At 40.6% G+C, this 15,334-nt stretch overlaps 1 protein-coding gene across 18 annotated transcripts in view; it reads left to right on the plus strand.

Moving 5' to 3' along the window:
- Window positions 1-15,334, plus strand: part of LOC117605080 (protein muscleblind) — a 215,735-nt gene that overhangs the window by 143,645 nt on the left and 56,756 nt on the right. For 3 of the 18 annotated variants that reach the window (XR_013062154.1, XR_013062155.1, XM_076688228.1), the window contains one exon: window positions 8,375-8,434. The exons of 14 other annotated variants lie outside the window; for them this stretch is intronic. Coding sequence is in view for 2 of the 4 variants with exons in the window: in XM_076688228.1 (XP_076544343.1) it covers window positions 8,375-8,434 (60 nt within the window). In the remaining 2 variants the exon portion in view is untranslated. Of the gene's footprint in view, window positions 1-8,374; window positions 8,435-15,334 lie in introns of those variants that run through there. One more of the 18 variants, XM_076688231.1, reaches the window with a different exon arrangement.

The following is a 15,334-nucleotide window of genomic DNA, read 5'->3' on the forward strand; positions in this document are numbered from 1 at the left end:
CTTATTTTCCTTTTCGTACATCTACTACCTTTTCATTCTATCTGAAAATTTTCTTTCCTCGACCAATTGAAGATATATCTGAGTTACGTTGAAATATAGTGATTGGAGTTATCGGCATGTAATTAAATATTATTCGTTATGCTTTAAAATTTTCTTCTTCATCAAAGTTTCTACTTCCTTCTGAACTTAGCTGCCTGAAAAAGCTCATTTTTTATCGTCTTGCTCCACTTTTGGACTTACTTAACTTTTCTGTTGAAAGGTATACCTAACAAAAAATTAATACTACTTGGAATACCGAGAAATTTCATTAAAATGTAAAGCAGTCCTTTCTGATATCTTAGAAATTTTTATCAAAAAATCACCATCAAAAATATGCATTCGAATCCAATATTTCTAAACGCTACAAAAAATCTACAAAACGTTCACTTTTTCAATTCAAAAAGCGGATATCCTCTCTTAAATCCTTTGGCTGCCATGTATCCCGTATCTGAGTGACACGTGAATTTCCACAGGGATCTATCGTTCAGATATAAATAATTTTGCTTTATACTGAAAAATATGGTGTTAGGAAGAAAATGGTAGTTGTTGGTGAATGGATATTTGGAAATAATTATTCAAATTTCAATTATCAAACTGCAGTCGAACGAAAAACGGGTTAAGCAGATCTGTCTACGTCGATTCTTCTTCCTTTTCTACTTTCTGATATCCTTCGAGCAGCACTTTCTATTACGCCCGTTTGCTAAGGCATCCTTGATTTAGAGCTCATTTTCGTCGCTCGAAAGCTGTACCGTTCTCACCCTTGAATCAACTTTGCACCCTCCACAAATCACTGGCAAGCCATTATGCTTCTCTCTTTCGTTCTCGAACGTTGGTAAGCGTTCTTTTTCGTCTTGAAATTCTTCGCGATGGAACGCGCGTCATTTAGGTCACCTCGGGATTTTATAGATGTTCGAGAGAAAAGAGGATCTTTCAGAAAATGTCAAAATAAGTCAAATACTTTGTGGGTCGACTGGATGACTCCCAAAATCGTATCAATATTACTTCTGTTAATTTTAATAATTACTTTTTAAACAGTGGAGTAGAATTTAGAAAATTCGGTCTCTCTCCATGGTCCGCCATTCGAGGATTAATTAATATTTTGATACAAAAAGAATAAAATTTGAATAAGCGAAGAAGATAGGTTGCATTTCGTTGCCATTTAAATTAATTTGAAGTTAGTTCGACGGAATTACGACTACCTACACGTTATTGCTTCTCGTAGCTGCTTTCCCATCCGGTTTCCTGTTACAGCGTAATATATCGCCGTCTTGGGATCACCGTCGTAATTATCCTCTAATACCAATTCATAAGAGGGTCGGCCATTTTCAAACTCCAGCACGTAACTCTAGCAAACGCGACATCATATGAATTCTCTCGTATACCTAAGTTGAAACGAATCCTAAACACAAAATACCATAATAACAATACGTATAAAATTTCAAATTTATCATAAATGGTCTCATATTTTTTCCAAAAATAATAACTAATTAAATCATCTGTAGCTTTCTCAAGAATAATTCTAAAGATCATTTCCCTTCGGAGAATCCTATTTTAGTGGGTTCAAATCTGGAGAGTTCTCCTTGCCAGTCGTCCTCGTTCGTGTCCATCGATCTGTAGCGACAGTTCTCGTTTTCGTCCATCGAATCAGGCAGGAGGTACGTAGCTCGATTACCAAAAGGAACTTAACTGGCATCGAAACGAGACGGTATACAAGAGGCGAGGTAGCTGAAGCAGCAAGCGAATAGCTGGTAACGATAATTCGAGCTACCATTCGGGACTCGAAGAAAAGGAGAATCGGAGTTGAAGCTCGCCTCGCGGCATTTCTGATGTGGCCATCGGTGCAGCCCATGAATCTTTCATGCGTCAATCGTTCTCTTCTTTATTTTCGACCTTCGTTTCGCGCTCCTCGTTCTTTCATTTTCCTTTTTTCTTCTTCCCTTTTCGAGAAATCTTAACCAGTCTGCGTTTTAACCCTTTCGTTCTTTCATCTACGAACGCATAGTTCTTTAGTAAATTTAATTTTCATTAAATTTTGCCCATAAATTCTATTCAACGATAATCGTTCGAGACTCTTTGGTACCCTTAGAAGCGAAGATCATCGTTTCCAGCAGTTGATGTCAACAATGGTAATAGTGTACCATCGACTCTCAACTGATTACGATAGTGTATCAAAGCATATTAACCGAGGATTTGGTTAGTCCGTGTAATCTTGTTCATTATTACCCACGTCCGTAGAATATTTGCTATTAAACTGGGTCGACCGGTTCTGAACGGTAAAGTAATTACCGCGAAAATTTAGTGTGTATAATGGGTTCGGTTTACGTTCGAAACAACAGCGAAGGTGTCAATAAATCCTTTCCTCTGTCGTTCGATCGATCGTAAGACATTAAATCACTACGTGTTTCCGGTACACAACCGGTCAATTGGATCGGAGACCCGTTGAAACAGAAAAGGTTGCACGAGAAACAAGCTTCGACTGCATTATCCATTCTTTTCACGTCGTTGTAACATGTAATGGGTGTCTAATTAGTTTTCATTGCTAGTGAATTAGTGTATCAAAGTGTGTAATGTAATTAAAAAGGTACTTTTCGATGTTGTCCATTTATTTATACACTTGAATCATCAGGTAGTAATTGCGATTCCGCGGATGCCGTGGGACGATGGTCGAATCAAAATCCGATTGGAATCCGCAGAAAGGACCGGTGGAAGGCGGCAGAAACGAAGAAGGTGTAGAAGGTGGGGTTGGATCGGTGGCCCCAAGGCTCATCGTTCATTCATGGGGCATTTACTCGGTATCCTCGTAAAGCCAACCTCCTGCTGTCCCTCCTTCTCTTCCACCGACCGCTTTCCTCCTCCAGGCAACCCCTTGTGCCTCCTTACATCATTCTCTTATCCTTTGGAATGGATTGGGATCAGCCGGATATAATATCTTCCTCAAGGATTCATTTTCGAGCGCGGCTGACCGCACCGTCTCGTCCTCACCGTTTTCGAGCCACAATTCATCTTGCGTGAAACATTGTTCCGCGTTGCGAGTACCTAACTTTACCAACTCTGCCTAACATCTTCATGGATACGGATGTACATATCTTTACCTTTTCATTATTTTATTTCATTTTTTGAAGTGAAACTTAGTGACTTAGAAATAGTTCCCTTTGTTTAAAGGTACTTGTTTTAGATACCAAGAATCCCTCCGGAAGGTCGACGACGCACGGTACTTATTCCATTCCCCCTTTCCTGAATGAGACTTAGATTTTTGGCCCTCGGTACCATTAGATAAATGAAATTGAAATTTACAAACTCGCCCCATGCTAAGAATTCTTCCGGAAGGACGGCGACGCACGGGAATAAACTCTGGTCCACCTGTCCTCGAGGTGGACTTTTATAAGATTCATGCTTGTAGTCTCTAAGAAAGAGAAATGGTACCATTGGTAATTGGAGTTCTTTCTTCCAGTCTGTTATCGACTAAAACGGCGTAAGGACCAGTAAAGTAGGAAGTAAATCTTTGTGACTCCATTATTGGATCTGCCCATACCCTGTCGTTGGAGTAGCACCGGGCCGATATGAAATCCGAAAGGTGCAGCCACTCTCGGCTGCAAGCGGGACCATGGTGCGGTGAAACGGCACGAACGGATCGAAAGTTATTACAAATTCCAATCATAAAGGCTAATCGATAAGCCACGAAGCTTCAAAGAAAATTATAAGTTGAGCATCATGGATAGGGGTGGCACGGAATGGTGATAGTCGGTTGGGAAGGGAGTAGGGGGTAACTCGTAAAGCCATGAAAGCGCCTCCAACAAGGCGGCATTGCAGCCAGCTTTTAAAGTTAATAAATTCGTCGGCTTACTTCACTCTTCGAACGGTTTCCTCTTCCGCTAGCCGTGTCTCTTTTCCCCTATCTCTGATCCTTTTTTAAGCGGCGACAAAGGGCCAACCGGGGACACATAAACTTGGTTTGAATAGGGAAACAAAGTAAACAGATATTAATAATAAATCCTGTTCGTATTTAATAATTTTCCTAGAAATTTTCTAAAATATTCAACCTTGTAAGTTTCTTCCAAAGGTGAGCAAAACTCTCTGCAAAATGCAAAGGTAAAATGAAATTTGAAACAAAATCTTGCCACCATTTCTAAGTACTTTGTACTTGGTGCACAAAGCAGAGATTTTAACAGCAGCGATTTTTCTTTTTCCTTGATTATTCCCATGTCCATTTGTCACGTAGACAATTTGTGAATAATTTGCAGACCGACTTTGATCCTCTTCGTCATTTTCATAGATCCACCGTACAAATTTTCCGCCAAACAAAGCGTGTCCATATTCCACCCGGAAGGACCATCAGGTGACCGTCCTTTGTTATACGATTATTGCCTTAATACCCAGGCGGACTACCCTTGGTAATCGTCGCTGAGGCCGATTCAGCTCTGCTCCCGTGTTCTGTTTGTAAACCATGCGCATAGAATACATTACCTTATATTTATTGCTGGCATATTGCCATTGAACATAATGTACGACTTCTGAAAATGAGAAAAATCTTGCTCCATTTTCACGTGAGTTACAGATCACCTTTTGAACAATGACTACAGAAAGGGTTAAAGGGTGTAAAATGTAGAAAATGAAAGAAGAGTCTCTCTCCATGGTCCGTCGTTCGAGGGCTTAGATAACCATCCAATTTTTTATTCTAATTTCCAAATTTTGAACTATATCTTCACGTAGCTTCTTTAAAAAATTACCTAATTTTCTTTTTAATTTTTCCAAAGATTTGAAGTCACAGTTTCCTAAAAATGATACATGATTTCGGTAATTTCAAAAAGTAGGCACCCCCCGATCCGGGGTATAAATTTTATTTTGTGGCTTTTATTTTAGGGATAGAGCTATTCGGCAAGAATTACGGCAGATATTTTTTAATAATTCCAAAAGATCCGAAGGGCCCCCCACGGCATGAAACGGTAGTCGAGAGGCAATACGAACGTCAAAGTTTAATCGTACAAGGGCACCGTGTCGTATAATATGTATGGGTATTGGACAGTGACGTAAAGAAATATATTCCCGGTTATATTTCAATCGACCGGAATACTCGCTTTATGTACCTGAGTCCTATCTGTCGAGGGACCATGGATAGAGAACTGATAGGGGAACGAAGTGCTGGTGACGATATTTTATGGCTCTCGAACTTTTATTACGCGACAGTTTTAGGACATCTCTTAAGGGAGTCCGATGTGTACTTACGAGATATACACTGATGGACCAAATGACAGGGGACTAGAGGAATCCTCTGAAGAAACGTGTCACTGCACCTAGTTTACGCGTGCAATTTCTTGAAAATTTTATTCCAAGGTTAGTTCCTTGATTAAAACCAAAATTTTCAACCCCTTGAAATTTCACAATTTTTACGTAACACGAGAATTTTCTTTTTAATTCAAAATGAGCCAAGTTTGGTCGTTGGAATGTTTGGAAGAAACGATAGTAAAACACGGAAACAGATGTTTAATTTAACAATAAAGTTTTCCAAAGACTTCAGAAGTGATCTGACAGAAATAGGCTGGCTCTAAGAGCAGAAGGAGTAAGCGAAACTGTTCCGCTGATGCATTAACCGCAGCCGGCGTAACGAGTATTATCCAGGACGGGCGGGTCGTTCGCGAACTTTGAATCAGATTTTAATTAAACGAAATTGCGGAATGATATTTCACGGTCAGTTAGGTGGGCTGGGGGATGTCTAAGGTTCCCGGCCGGCAATGAAACGCCATGGGGAAGAGATACTCCTCGCACGGCCTACGGCGCAGCCAGGTGTCTGGGGCGAAATTAAGTTTGATTCCGTTTCTTTGCTAGCAGCTGTACCAGCGTAGAATCGCTCGACCACCGTAATTTTCAAGCAAACTCGTCTGCCCTGGAAACTTTTCAACCGATCTCCCGAACGGCGAGATTACGTGATATTTCAATGGTCGAGGTAATTGAATTCTCCAGTCGATACCTCATCTCCTTCGCGTTAAGTAAATTCGACGAAGATACGGAAAATCGTATCTTGAATAATTATTTTTATTATTCTGAATATACACGGTCTGTACGACTTTCGATACGACTGCCTTTCTTCAATTATTTTTATTAATTCACTATTCGATAGCAAATGTGATATTTAGAGAAATAGATATGGTGATAACGTTTGATAAGAGTTTCAGTTATCTGATAAAAGATATCATTTTTATGTTTCAAATTGAACTCTACAAAAATATGATTAATTATGGGTGTATTGGGTGTACAAATTAATTGTGTGCCTTTTTTTAATTGAAAATTTATTTTACCCAAATTTACAAATTATATACATGGATATTAATTTACGATTAAATATATAATTTTTAAAGAAACAGTATAAAATTTGGAAAATTAGAATCATATGAAGTAAGAATGCAATTAAAATTGAGGCTCTCTCCATGGTCCGCCATCCGAGGGTTGAAATAGTAATTGAGAAGATGTAATGCTACAGGTACCCTAATAATAAATAAAAAATAAGAAATTTAAAGGAAAAATTGGTTTCTCTTTGATCGTGTAAAGAGATTGAAGAAAATTTGTGACAGAAGGGTGAGCAATATGTCTCGATGAGATAGGTAAGTTTTAATAAAATAAGATCAATAGTGTTTTACGAGCAATCCCGTTACACCTAGGTGAACGAAGGTAGGAGGGAAGCGTAGAACCGGCAAACAGGTGTTTCAGTGGCATTATTAAGTTTGATTCACCCTGTTTCCCTTGCAGCTGCGGCGTTCAGCCGTGCACCGGCTATAATTTCCATTGTAACTTCTCGTTTCCACTTCCCTCGAAAACTTTGAATCGGATCTGAGAAACGATATTACGCTATATTACACGAACAATTGAACCGATATCGTTATCTATTATGTGTGCGCTACTTTCACGCTTTACACTTTTTCCCCTCACATCTTATCATTTCATGATTGAACGTACAGTAATATTGTTGCTTCTGTTTACTTTCCTTTTCAAAGTTACGAAACATTGAATCTTTCTTCTTCTTCTCATCGAAAAATTTATCTTTTTACAATTAACATTGTAGAATCTCCTGTGTTGGTTAACAAATTTCAAACAATTTATATTTTATTTCAATTTTAAGATTGAAATTCCAATAGTTTCTCTAGTTCCTTTAATGGCTTTTAACATCATCGCCCTCTGGCCAACCCTTTGCCCAAGGGCAACCGGGATGCCAAAGGGTACGAGTTATCCAGACTTGATCTACCGGAACGTTTGTTCACGCTGTCACGCTAATGGTTTCGTGATCACACGAGTGAGAGAGTAATGTCGTAGTCTGTCCAAAGGAGAGAGAGAGAAAAAAGGAGAGAAGACGAAGAAAGAAGGAGGAATACGGTTTTACGAGGCTGAAAATGTTTTATTCATACCGCGTGCAGAGTCCCACCCGTTTCACTAAACGCGCACACCGTCAACGTCGTATCAAACTTCAACTATAAGCCCGGCTGAACTGGAGTTTTCCGAAATGCGTCGAGCATCTCTAAAACTAAGGGGTTTCAGGACCCTTAACGGACGCCCTTTGACCCCTTGGCGCGTATCTCTCTCACGTTTTGCCTGCTTCCAGTGTCTCAACGAAGTTGCAGTCGTTCGTGTTCGTCGAATACCTTTTTTCCCTTTATTTCCATTTATCCGTGTTAGGGGAAATTTCTTCGCAGGGGGTCGTTTCGACTCTTAATGAAATTTCGATATTCCGATCTGGCTTTCTAATTTTTCCACCTTGTTTCGTCAATTGTAATTCATTTTCAATAATATCGTATAGTTTTCATAATTTTGTCAGTGAAAATATTTAGTGTCTTTGAAATTTACTTAGAAGCAAAATATTATAATTAGCAAAATGAACCTACCTTGCTTAATTGGCAAGGCAATGATTAATAGCAACCGGACATTATCAAATGCGTTGAGGTTTAACGTAATGTTTATCGGACGATTTGAATAATTAGTATAATGAGGTAAACACCGATATCAAACTGATAACACGTTCCATGTCTTGGTGGAGGATCGAGGAGCTAGGAAAACCAGAGGATGATGACGGTAAGGAAATTGGAGAAGGGTACAGAAAGATGCTCCAATTTCAAACTCCGATATCAAGGAAAGCTTGCATAGAAAGGACCCGGCTAACTGGCCGTTAGCGAACCTTTCTCATATTACTAATTAATTATTTGCGAATTTATGCCACGGCATAACGAGATTTCTATTATTTCATCTAAACTCATCGCTCTTGTTTCGGATTCGATCCTATCACTGTTCAATGATAATATCTTGATACTCGATTAAATATTGTACTAACAAAATAATTTCTTTTCTGTTTCAGGTAAGCCGATATTTTCGATACACATGGAGGTATAACATAGAAAAATTCAGCAGAAAATAGGTGAGATTTTAGTCATTTTTAGTCAAAGTAAAAAGCGAGGATAGATATCGTTTGAATTCTGAATTTTCGCGAATACTCGCTTTTAACTTTGAATGTACTTTCAGTATGGCCTCGTTATTGGATTTCAGTGATACTATTAGTATCAGTGTATCCCTAGTGAATGAAGGAACGTTTACCAAGGTGGTCGTGGCAAAGAACAGGATAGAGCAAAGTCATTCCCCTTTCCTGTCAGAACATTCGGATTGTGTTCGTTAATTACCGGGAAGTAACGTAGCGTGAGTAATAATAGTTTTGCGACTACGTGGACGAGGGAACGGTGGGTGGTGAGGGGGCAAACAATAGCGGAGTTAATTAGCTGGTCTGTCATTTTAGGGCTGGAATAGGTAAAAACTCGTTGGCTATAAATCATTTCGTACGATGCGGTGAAAAAGTTACCAATTCACGCGTTTCTCGGGCTAACAAGCCGACGGCGATCTCATTTAATTCTTCCCTCCTTGTTTCCTCAATATTTCTTTCGTTCAACCATTATGAAAATAGCTAATTGTTTAATGAATTTGAGGAAAAAAACTGCACTACACTTATTTAGATCGTTCAGGCAATGGGAGTGAATTATTCTCAGTCTTATATTGTTATAAAATTACTTTATTAACTTCAAAAAATAATACATATAGACAGTTTATTTTAACAATACTCCACATTACAAAAAAATTACAGTAAATTATATTATAGAATTATTCCTGAGGCGCGTCGACTGCCGCAGTGCAAGTAGTCAATATTTACTCCGACAGATCTTAATAAGAATTATTGGAAAACAATCATTCTAAAAACATGAACGTAATCAAATTCTAATCTTTGCAAGTTAATTTAATTTATAAAAAAATTCAGTCTAAATTTTGCAGTAGAATTACCCCTTGACGCGTTGTCTGCCGCAGTAGAAGTAGTCAATATTTGATGCGGCAGACGTCAATAAGAATTCTTAAGAAAATAGAATTACTTAGCTTTGCAATTTAATTGCAACTATTAACAGTAAATAATATAATTTTTTTCTTGACAAATATAAACACGTGAAAAGTGAAATTTTAATTTTTCTCAACATTAAATGGTGGTTGTTTACGAAAGGTTGTCTTGGTACGCGGCAAATGCGTGACTGTAGCCTATTTAATCGTATATCTGTGACCGGCCTTACCGTAAATTAGATAATATTGCCCGTAAACTTCTACCTATCTACCAATTTACGTTTGGGACATCGCGGCGGTATCGTGACGATAAAACGTGAAATTGAATAAAGGGATTTCGAGTTATGGATATTTATACTCATCTTTTATTTATATCTATTTCGTAACATTATTTCTTATTCTAAAAGATCACCAGTAGAAACAACTTTTAAGCAATCATAAATATTTGTAGTAAATTTTCTTTTTAGATCAAAAGTAATTCGTTGTAATTCTTTTTTTCTGACTTTTATTTCCTGAAAGATACCGGTTTCAATTTCAATTACTTTTGAAGTAATGACCACATTTGAAACGAGCAAGAGGGAAAAGATTTTCAGAGTGTACCCGTCGGTGTTGGATCGCGTTTAATGGAATTATCTGTATCGTATCCTGAGTCAGCAGGTTTACGAGCGACTTTCTCGGACACGTTTCTCAATGCGGTATATACGGATTAAGGGCTCCTCTCCATCGAGAAAACTCCCTTCTAGGGCGTAAGTAGCTCTCCCAAGTAAATTGCTTATTGAAGTTATCGTTAGAATTTACTCGGTGGTCAGACGAAAATTACGCACTCCAATCATCTCTATTATACATTTAGTAATTAAAAAACCATGATATGTATCTCTAAAGCTTAAATTAGAAAATTAAAAATTGCGTCTCTCTCCATGGTCCGCTCTTTCGATCGTTCAATTTACCATTCGTATTCGCGTTAACACGCGTGCAGCTGTAAAATTGTTGCGGTTTTTCACAATTTCCTTCGTTTCAGCGGAAACCGCTCGTCGATGGACGGGGCATAATTGGTCATGGTTCGCAGTGGTCGCGTCACTTCCGTAACTGGCCAGAGGTTGCGCGAATTTCGGTGATATAGAGCAGTTAATCATAGCAATTATCGTTACTTTTAGCATTAATCGGATACGGGCAATCTTGGACGAGGCTAGAAACAGTATGCCGGTGCTAATGGGGTTTCTATTACGCGCGTCAGGATAATCCAAATTCTCCGGATAATACTCGGACCACAATTTCATTTTCCATTAACGCAACCTCGTTCAAGATCGATTGCTTCACGATCATTCGATATCTACTATTATTGCTTTGCCGTCGATTGAACAATATTCGCTTAGCGATTAAACGCTTAACTAGAATCAATTAGACCCGAAGGTAAACCGCCTATTTACACTTCTTTCTTTCATCGTCCCCGATCAGGATATCGCGTATCCTGCCGTCAATATCATTCCAATATCAGAAGAAATTAGATAACATTTGCCACCTTGAGGCTCTAATTACTAAAGATAGGAAGAATTAATTTTTCAATATCTCCTATTAATTTTCTCCCTTAAATTACCAGTAAAATGGTTATTCAATCTTCACTAGTAAACGTTTATTTATTAGCCCTGATAGGTAGCACAGATGTACGGCGAAACATTTATTAATATTCAGAATTCCTGTATACATAATATCATAAACTTGTTGCAAATAGTTCGGGAAGGTAATAAATCATGGGTGTAATTATTGGTAATTTCGCCGGCATCCATGGTACGTTATTTTCTGTGCCGAACTTTTCGTATAACCGACGGCAACTTGTTACAAGCAGAAGAAACAGCTTTTGTTCTTCCGTCAAGGGAGGAAGTGCGGCAGATGCAACGAACGAGAGGGGGGGAAAAAACTGTAATAAGCCACATAACGGATTAGTCCATTGTCTTTGATACTTTTCGCTCCTTTTGTTTCGAAATAGAGCTGACAGTTAACTATTCCCAGCTTTGAATTTCATTATGTCTATGGTAATGGACGAAAGTAGCTGTTAAAATTGCAAAATGCAACTTGTCTCGTCTCAAGGAAAAAAATTCTATTCTGGATGTTAAATAGATCGATTCCTTTCTCGGTCCTTTTTTTATCCATCGTAGGATAAAGCCGTTCGCCAGACGGCGTACCACGCGATGCCTATTGCGCATACCATCGTCGAGTCTCAAGAAATTTTCAATCAAACGTTTGGAATGCCCTGGGCCCTCAACATCGAATGCCAGGAGAGGAAATAATGGCTGGTCCCATCGAGAACCCCCCTTTTCCTTCGGCAACCATCCTTGGTACGTCGCATCCCGAACACGACTGGCTGACTGGCGATGACGTTGGTAATGGCGGTGCTCTCGGTGGGCGAAGAAAGCACCCTCTTATTCGTGACGTACCAATAATGGATGTGGGATTAAAGGGGCGCAAGGTTTACGGATTCGACTCTCGTGGTACGAAGTGCAGACACGTTTGATTTACGAGCTTGCTCGTGTTTCTGGATTCTTCTTCGCGTCAGACATTCGCCACGGGATATAAAGCGGCTGGGGAAGGGATCCATTTTTGTTTATTCTGGAATTCCAGCGACGCACGGTTCGACTTGTAAGAAGGTGCCTTCGTGTTTTTCTTCTCTACCTCGCCCTTATTTCCTCGCGAAACGTTTCCTCCCTTTATTGATAAAGCACCGAAAGTTTCGTTCCGCTTGAAATTCTTTTTCTTTTTTTTTTTTTTTTTAAATGCATTCGATGTGGGTTACCGTACATGCGCAGCTGGGACAGAAAATGAAGTAGAAACAGGGATGGGTGTATTGTAACTCCGGCGGGAGCCTTTGATTTACAAGTACCTCTTTGAGGTCCGCGCTTCAGTATCTTTCAGTTTATAGGTTGCATTAGTAATCTCTTTCGTTATTTTCCTTTAAATTCTCTTGAACATTCTATCAAATATGAACACGCTATATATATGCGTACCTGCGGGATCGATGTAACAAATGGATTTTCTGGCGAAACAGGCGATTTTAATCGTAAAAGTAACAGCTAGATCATAATAATAAATAAGAAGCAGATAACAGGCGAAGTGGTTGGGCTCTAGTACATTGAAGATAATGAAAATGATGAACGAGAAGGCGGTAAGACAATGATTAACGTAGGCTGATAAAAGCGTTAGATAAATATAACGTACGATTGGTATAAACAGGAGTGAGACAAACATAGCTGAGGCGTTTAAAGTGGAAATGTGATTAGTCAGTAGTTTGACCTGATTCTGAAATGGGCAAGGAAAATGAAGATAGGAAAATAACAACCACTGGCGTTAATATGACAGAAAGATAAAGGAAAATGAATCGGTATTTAAATAAACGAATGATTACGTGTAAAAGAATAATAATGAAAATTACAAATAAAAGCATCGTGTGGAAGTAGAACAGGAATCGTGATAAAAATTCATTCTAGCATGCTGTAATAAAGATTTACAGAATAATTCAATATTCGTCGACGCGCACCGTTGCGTCTACACATTTGGTATAGAAATGCAAGGAGAAAGGGAGACGCAAGTAATGTTGAACAAAGAAGACGAGCCAATGTAAGCGGTCGGGGGAGTTGGTAGAACCGATGGGATATGGTGAAAGCAAAGCAGTAACCCGGTTGGACCAAGTCCAGGCATTCTGCAATCCTGACGTTTTCGACCAGCTGATCGGCCAGCACGAACGAACAGATGAAAGAACGAACGAGCGATGCTATAGAGCCCGACAGGGGAATGGGGCGGCAGCCCGAGTGGCGCCGTGACGCTTTCCAGCTGCTCGTCGCGTCGCGTCGCTTCGCACCCACGCGAAGGGAGGGAAGCACTCAACACGGTCGCTCCTAAAATCGAATTATTAGTTAGCAGGCCAGGGGTGCGGGTACAATTTGCGAAAACAACCCGTTAAATCACCGTCCACTTTGGCCCTGGGTTCCTTCGTCCAGAAAGACCTTACTCAAAATTGCTAACATTTACATGGAAATTTTATGCTGTCCTTTATCTTATCTCACCGCTACATAAAAACCAAATTCTCCTCCTTTCCTCCTTAATTTACGTTCGCGTAACAGTCTTCGTCTTGTTACCTATTTGCACACTTTGCAACTTTTTCCACCGTGTAAACACTTAATATTCGAGTGATACTTTCGACGGTACGAATGTTTTTGAAGATGTTAAACGATTCGTAATAGAAGACGGCATTCGGTACTAAGAATTCCGTCTATGAACTTTTCGTCGAGTAAACGCAATTAGGCGATAGAGCAGCGCCGCAATTTGGCCGGGAGCAGCAAAACGGAGAAACTCTCCTTATGCACGAGTGGAATAATCTCGAGAGGAAAATCGAGAGCTCGAGCACGGAATCGATTAAGTCGAGACAGTTCGTTATTTGCGGAAAGAACTACTTAAGTTTGCATTTCGAGCGAATGAAATATAGAAAGCAACAAGCAACCGGGGATGAGAGTCGGTGAGCGATCGATCGATTCCCAACGGTGCTCCGCGATTCGAACTGCATTTCTCGATCGACAATTTTATTTTATTTAAAAGGCTGATCCTCCTAAGTTTCTCTACACCATTCGCGAGACTCAGACACGTGAGTTTCGAACGAGACTAAATGCTACCCGAGACAGTTAGGGTAATTGGTATGATATTCAGCGAAGGATCAGTTACAGCTCGTTCGATGCTGCTCCTGAAAGGCTTCCTTAACTGACAATTAGATCAGATCCACGAAAATCGAGAAGCGTAAAGCCGTATTAACTTCCTGAATAACAATCGTTGAAAAACAATTTCGTCGGCTGGCTGAAAGCATAGAAGGACGTTCTATTTCTATTCTCGTTTCTAGCGAAGGGGTTAAAAATGAAACTGAACGTACTCGAAGGTATCCAGCAGTGGTACGAAAGAAACGATTACGAGGAAAGTAAGCAAGAGGGTTGAGGGTGGTATAGCGAGGGTAGAAAGGGTGAAAAATAGAAGATAGAAAGGATGGAGGGCGCGCGCGAAGGGGGTTGAAAGAAAGCTGGTAGCTCTGGAATAGGACCTTTCGTCCAGGCATATCGGTGGAAGGAAGTAGCTAGTGGCCGAAAGGCGGCGTGCTTGTGCGGCACGGTGTGTGTTCGATGTTATCTGTGGTTGCCATGGGGATGCTATTGATTGGCCGACGCGCCGACAGACGTCACGGGAGTCGCGGCGCCACTCTGGCTATTGCCTGCTGCCCGCACCCCGCCTCGTTGAACAGACCGTTCACCGCCACCTCGTTCACCCCCCCCGATTCACCCTGTTCCGTCCAACGTGTATCCCTTGCGCATTTACTAGTCCACTTACACGCCCGGTGCTCCTTGTTCCCGTGCGTTCGAGCGCGCGCAAACGCATCCGTACACACGGAAACGCACTATACCCCCCGATACACCGGCGTTGTCCACGTTCGTCTTATGGGTGCGTGCGTGTTCGCGAGTCCAAGGGTCCACGAGTGCACAATCGGTGCAGAGGCTGGAGGGTTGAAACAGGGTAGGGACACATTCCGGGGATACCCCCTGATCCGGACGATTCACCGGCCGCGGCTTCTGCCTGCATTTCTAGACCTGGCTGCCTGCACTCGGGGTAACCTGAACTCTGCCCTGCTATCCAGTACACCCTTCCTCGATCGCATCCCTCCACCTGGCTCTCGACCGGGGGAACATTCTTACGGCAAACAGCCAGCGATAGGATGGTGGACATAATCGCCAGGCATTGTTTGCATGCTGGGAAAGATTTCTCTTAAGGGCGTATCAGAGGGAGACGGGTATCTCAGTGGACTCGGTACAATTGCACCATCCTGGCAAATAATTTTCAGGTTACCAGTTACTTCTTACGGAGTCGAGGTTTGACCTCGACCGGGTTCCATTCTGTCGTAACCGTATACACATAACCG

This window comes from Osmia lignaria, chromosome 5 (assembly GCF_051020975.1).
Source record: "Osmia lignaria lignaria isolate PbOS001 chromosome 5, iyOsmLign1, whole genome shotgun sequence".
Taxonomy (NCBI): Eukaryota; Metazoa; Arthropoda; class Insecta; order Hymenoptera; family Megachilidae; genus Osmia; species Osmia lignaria.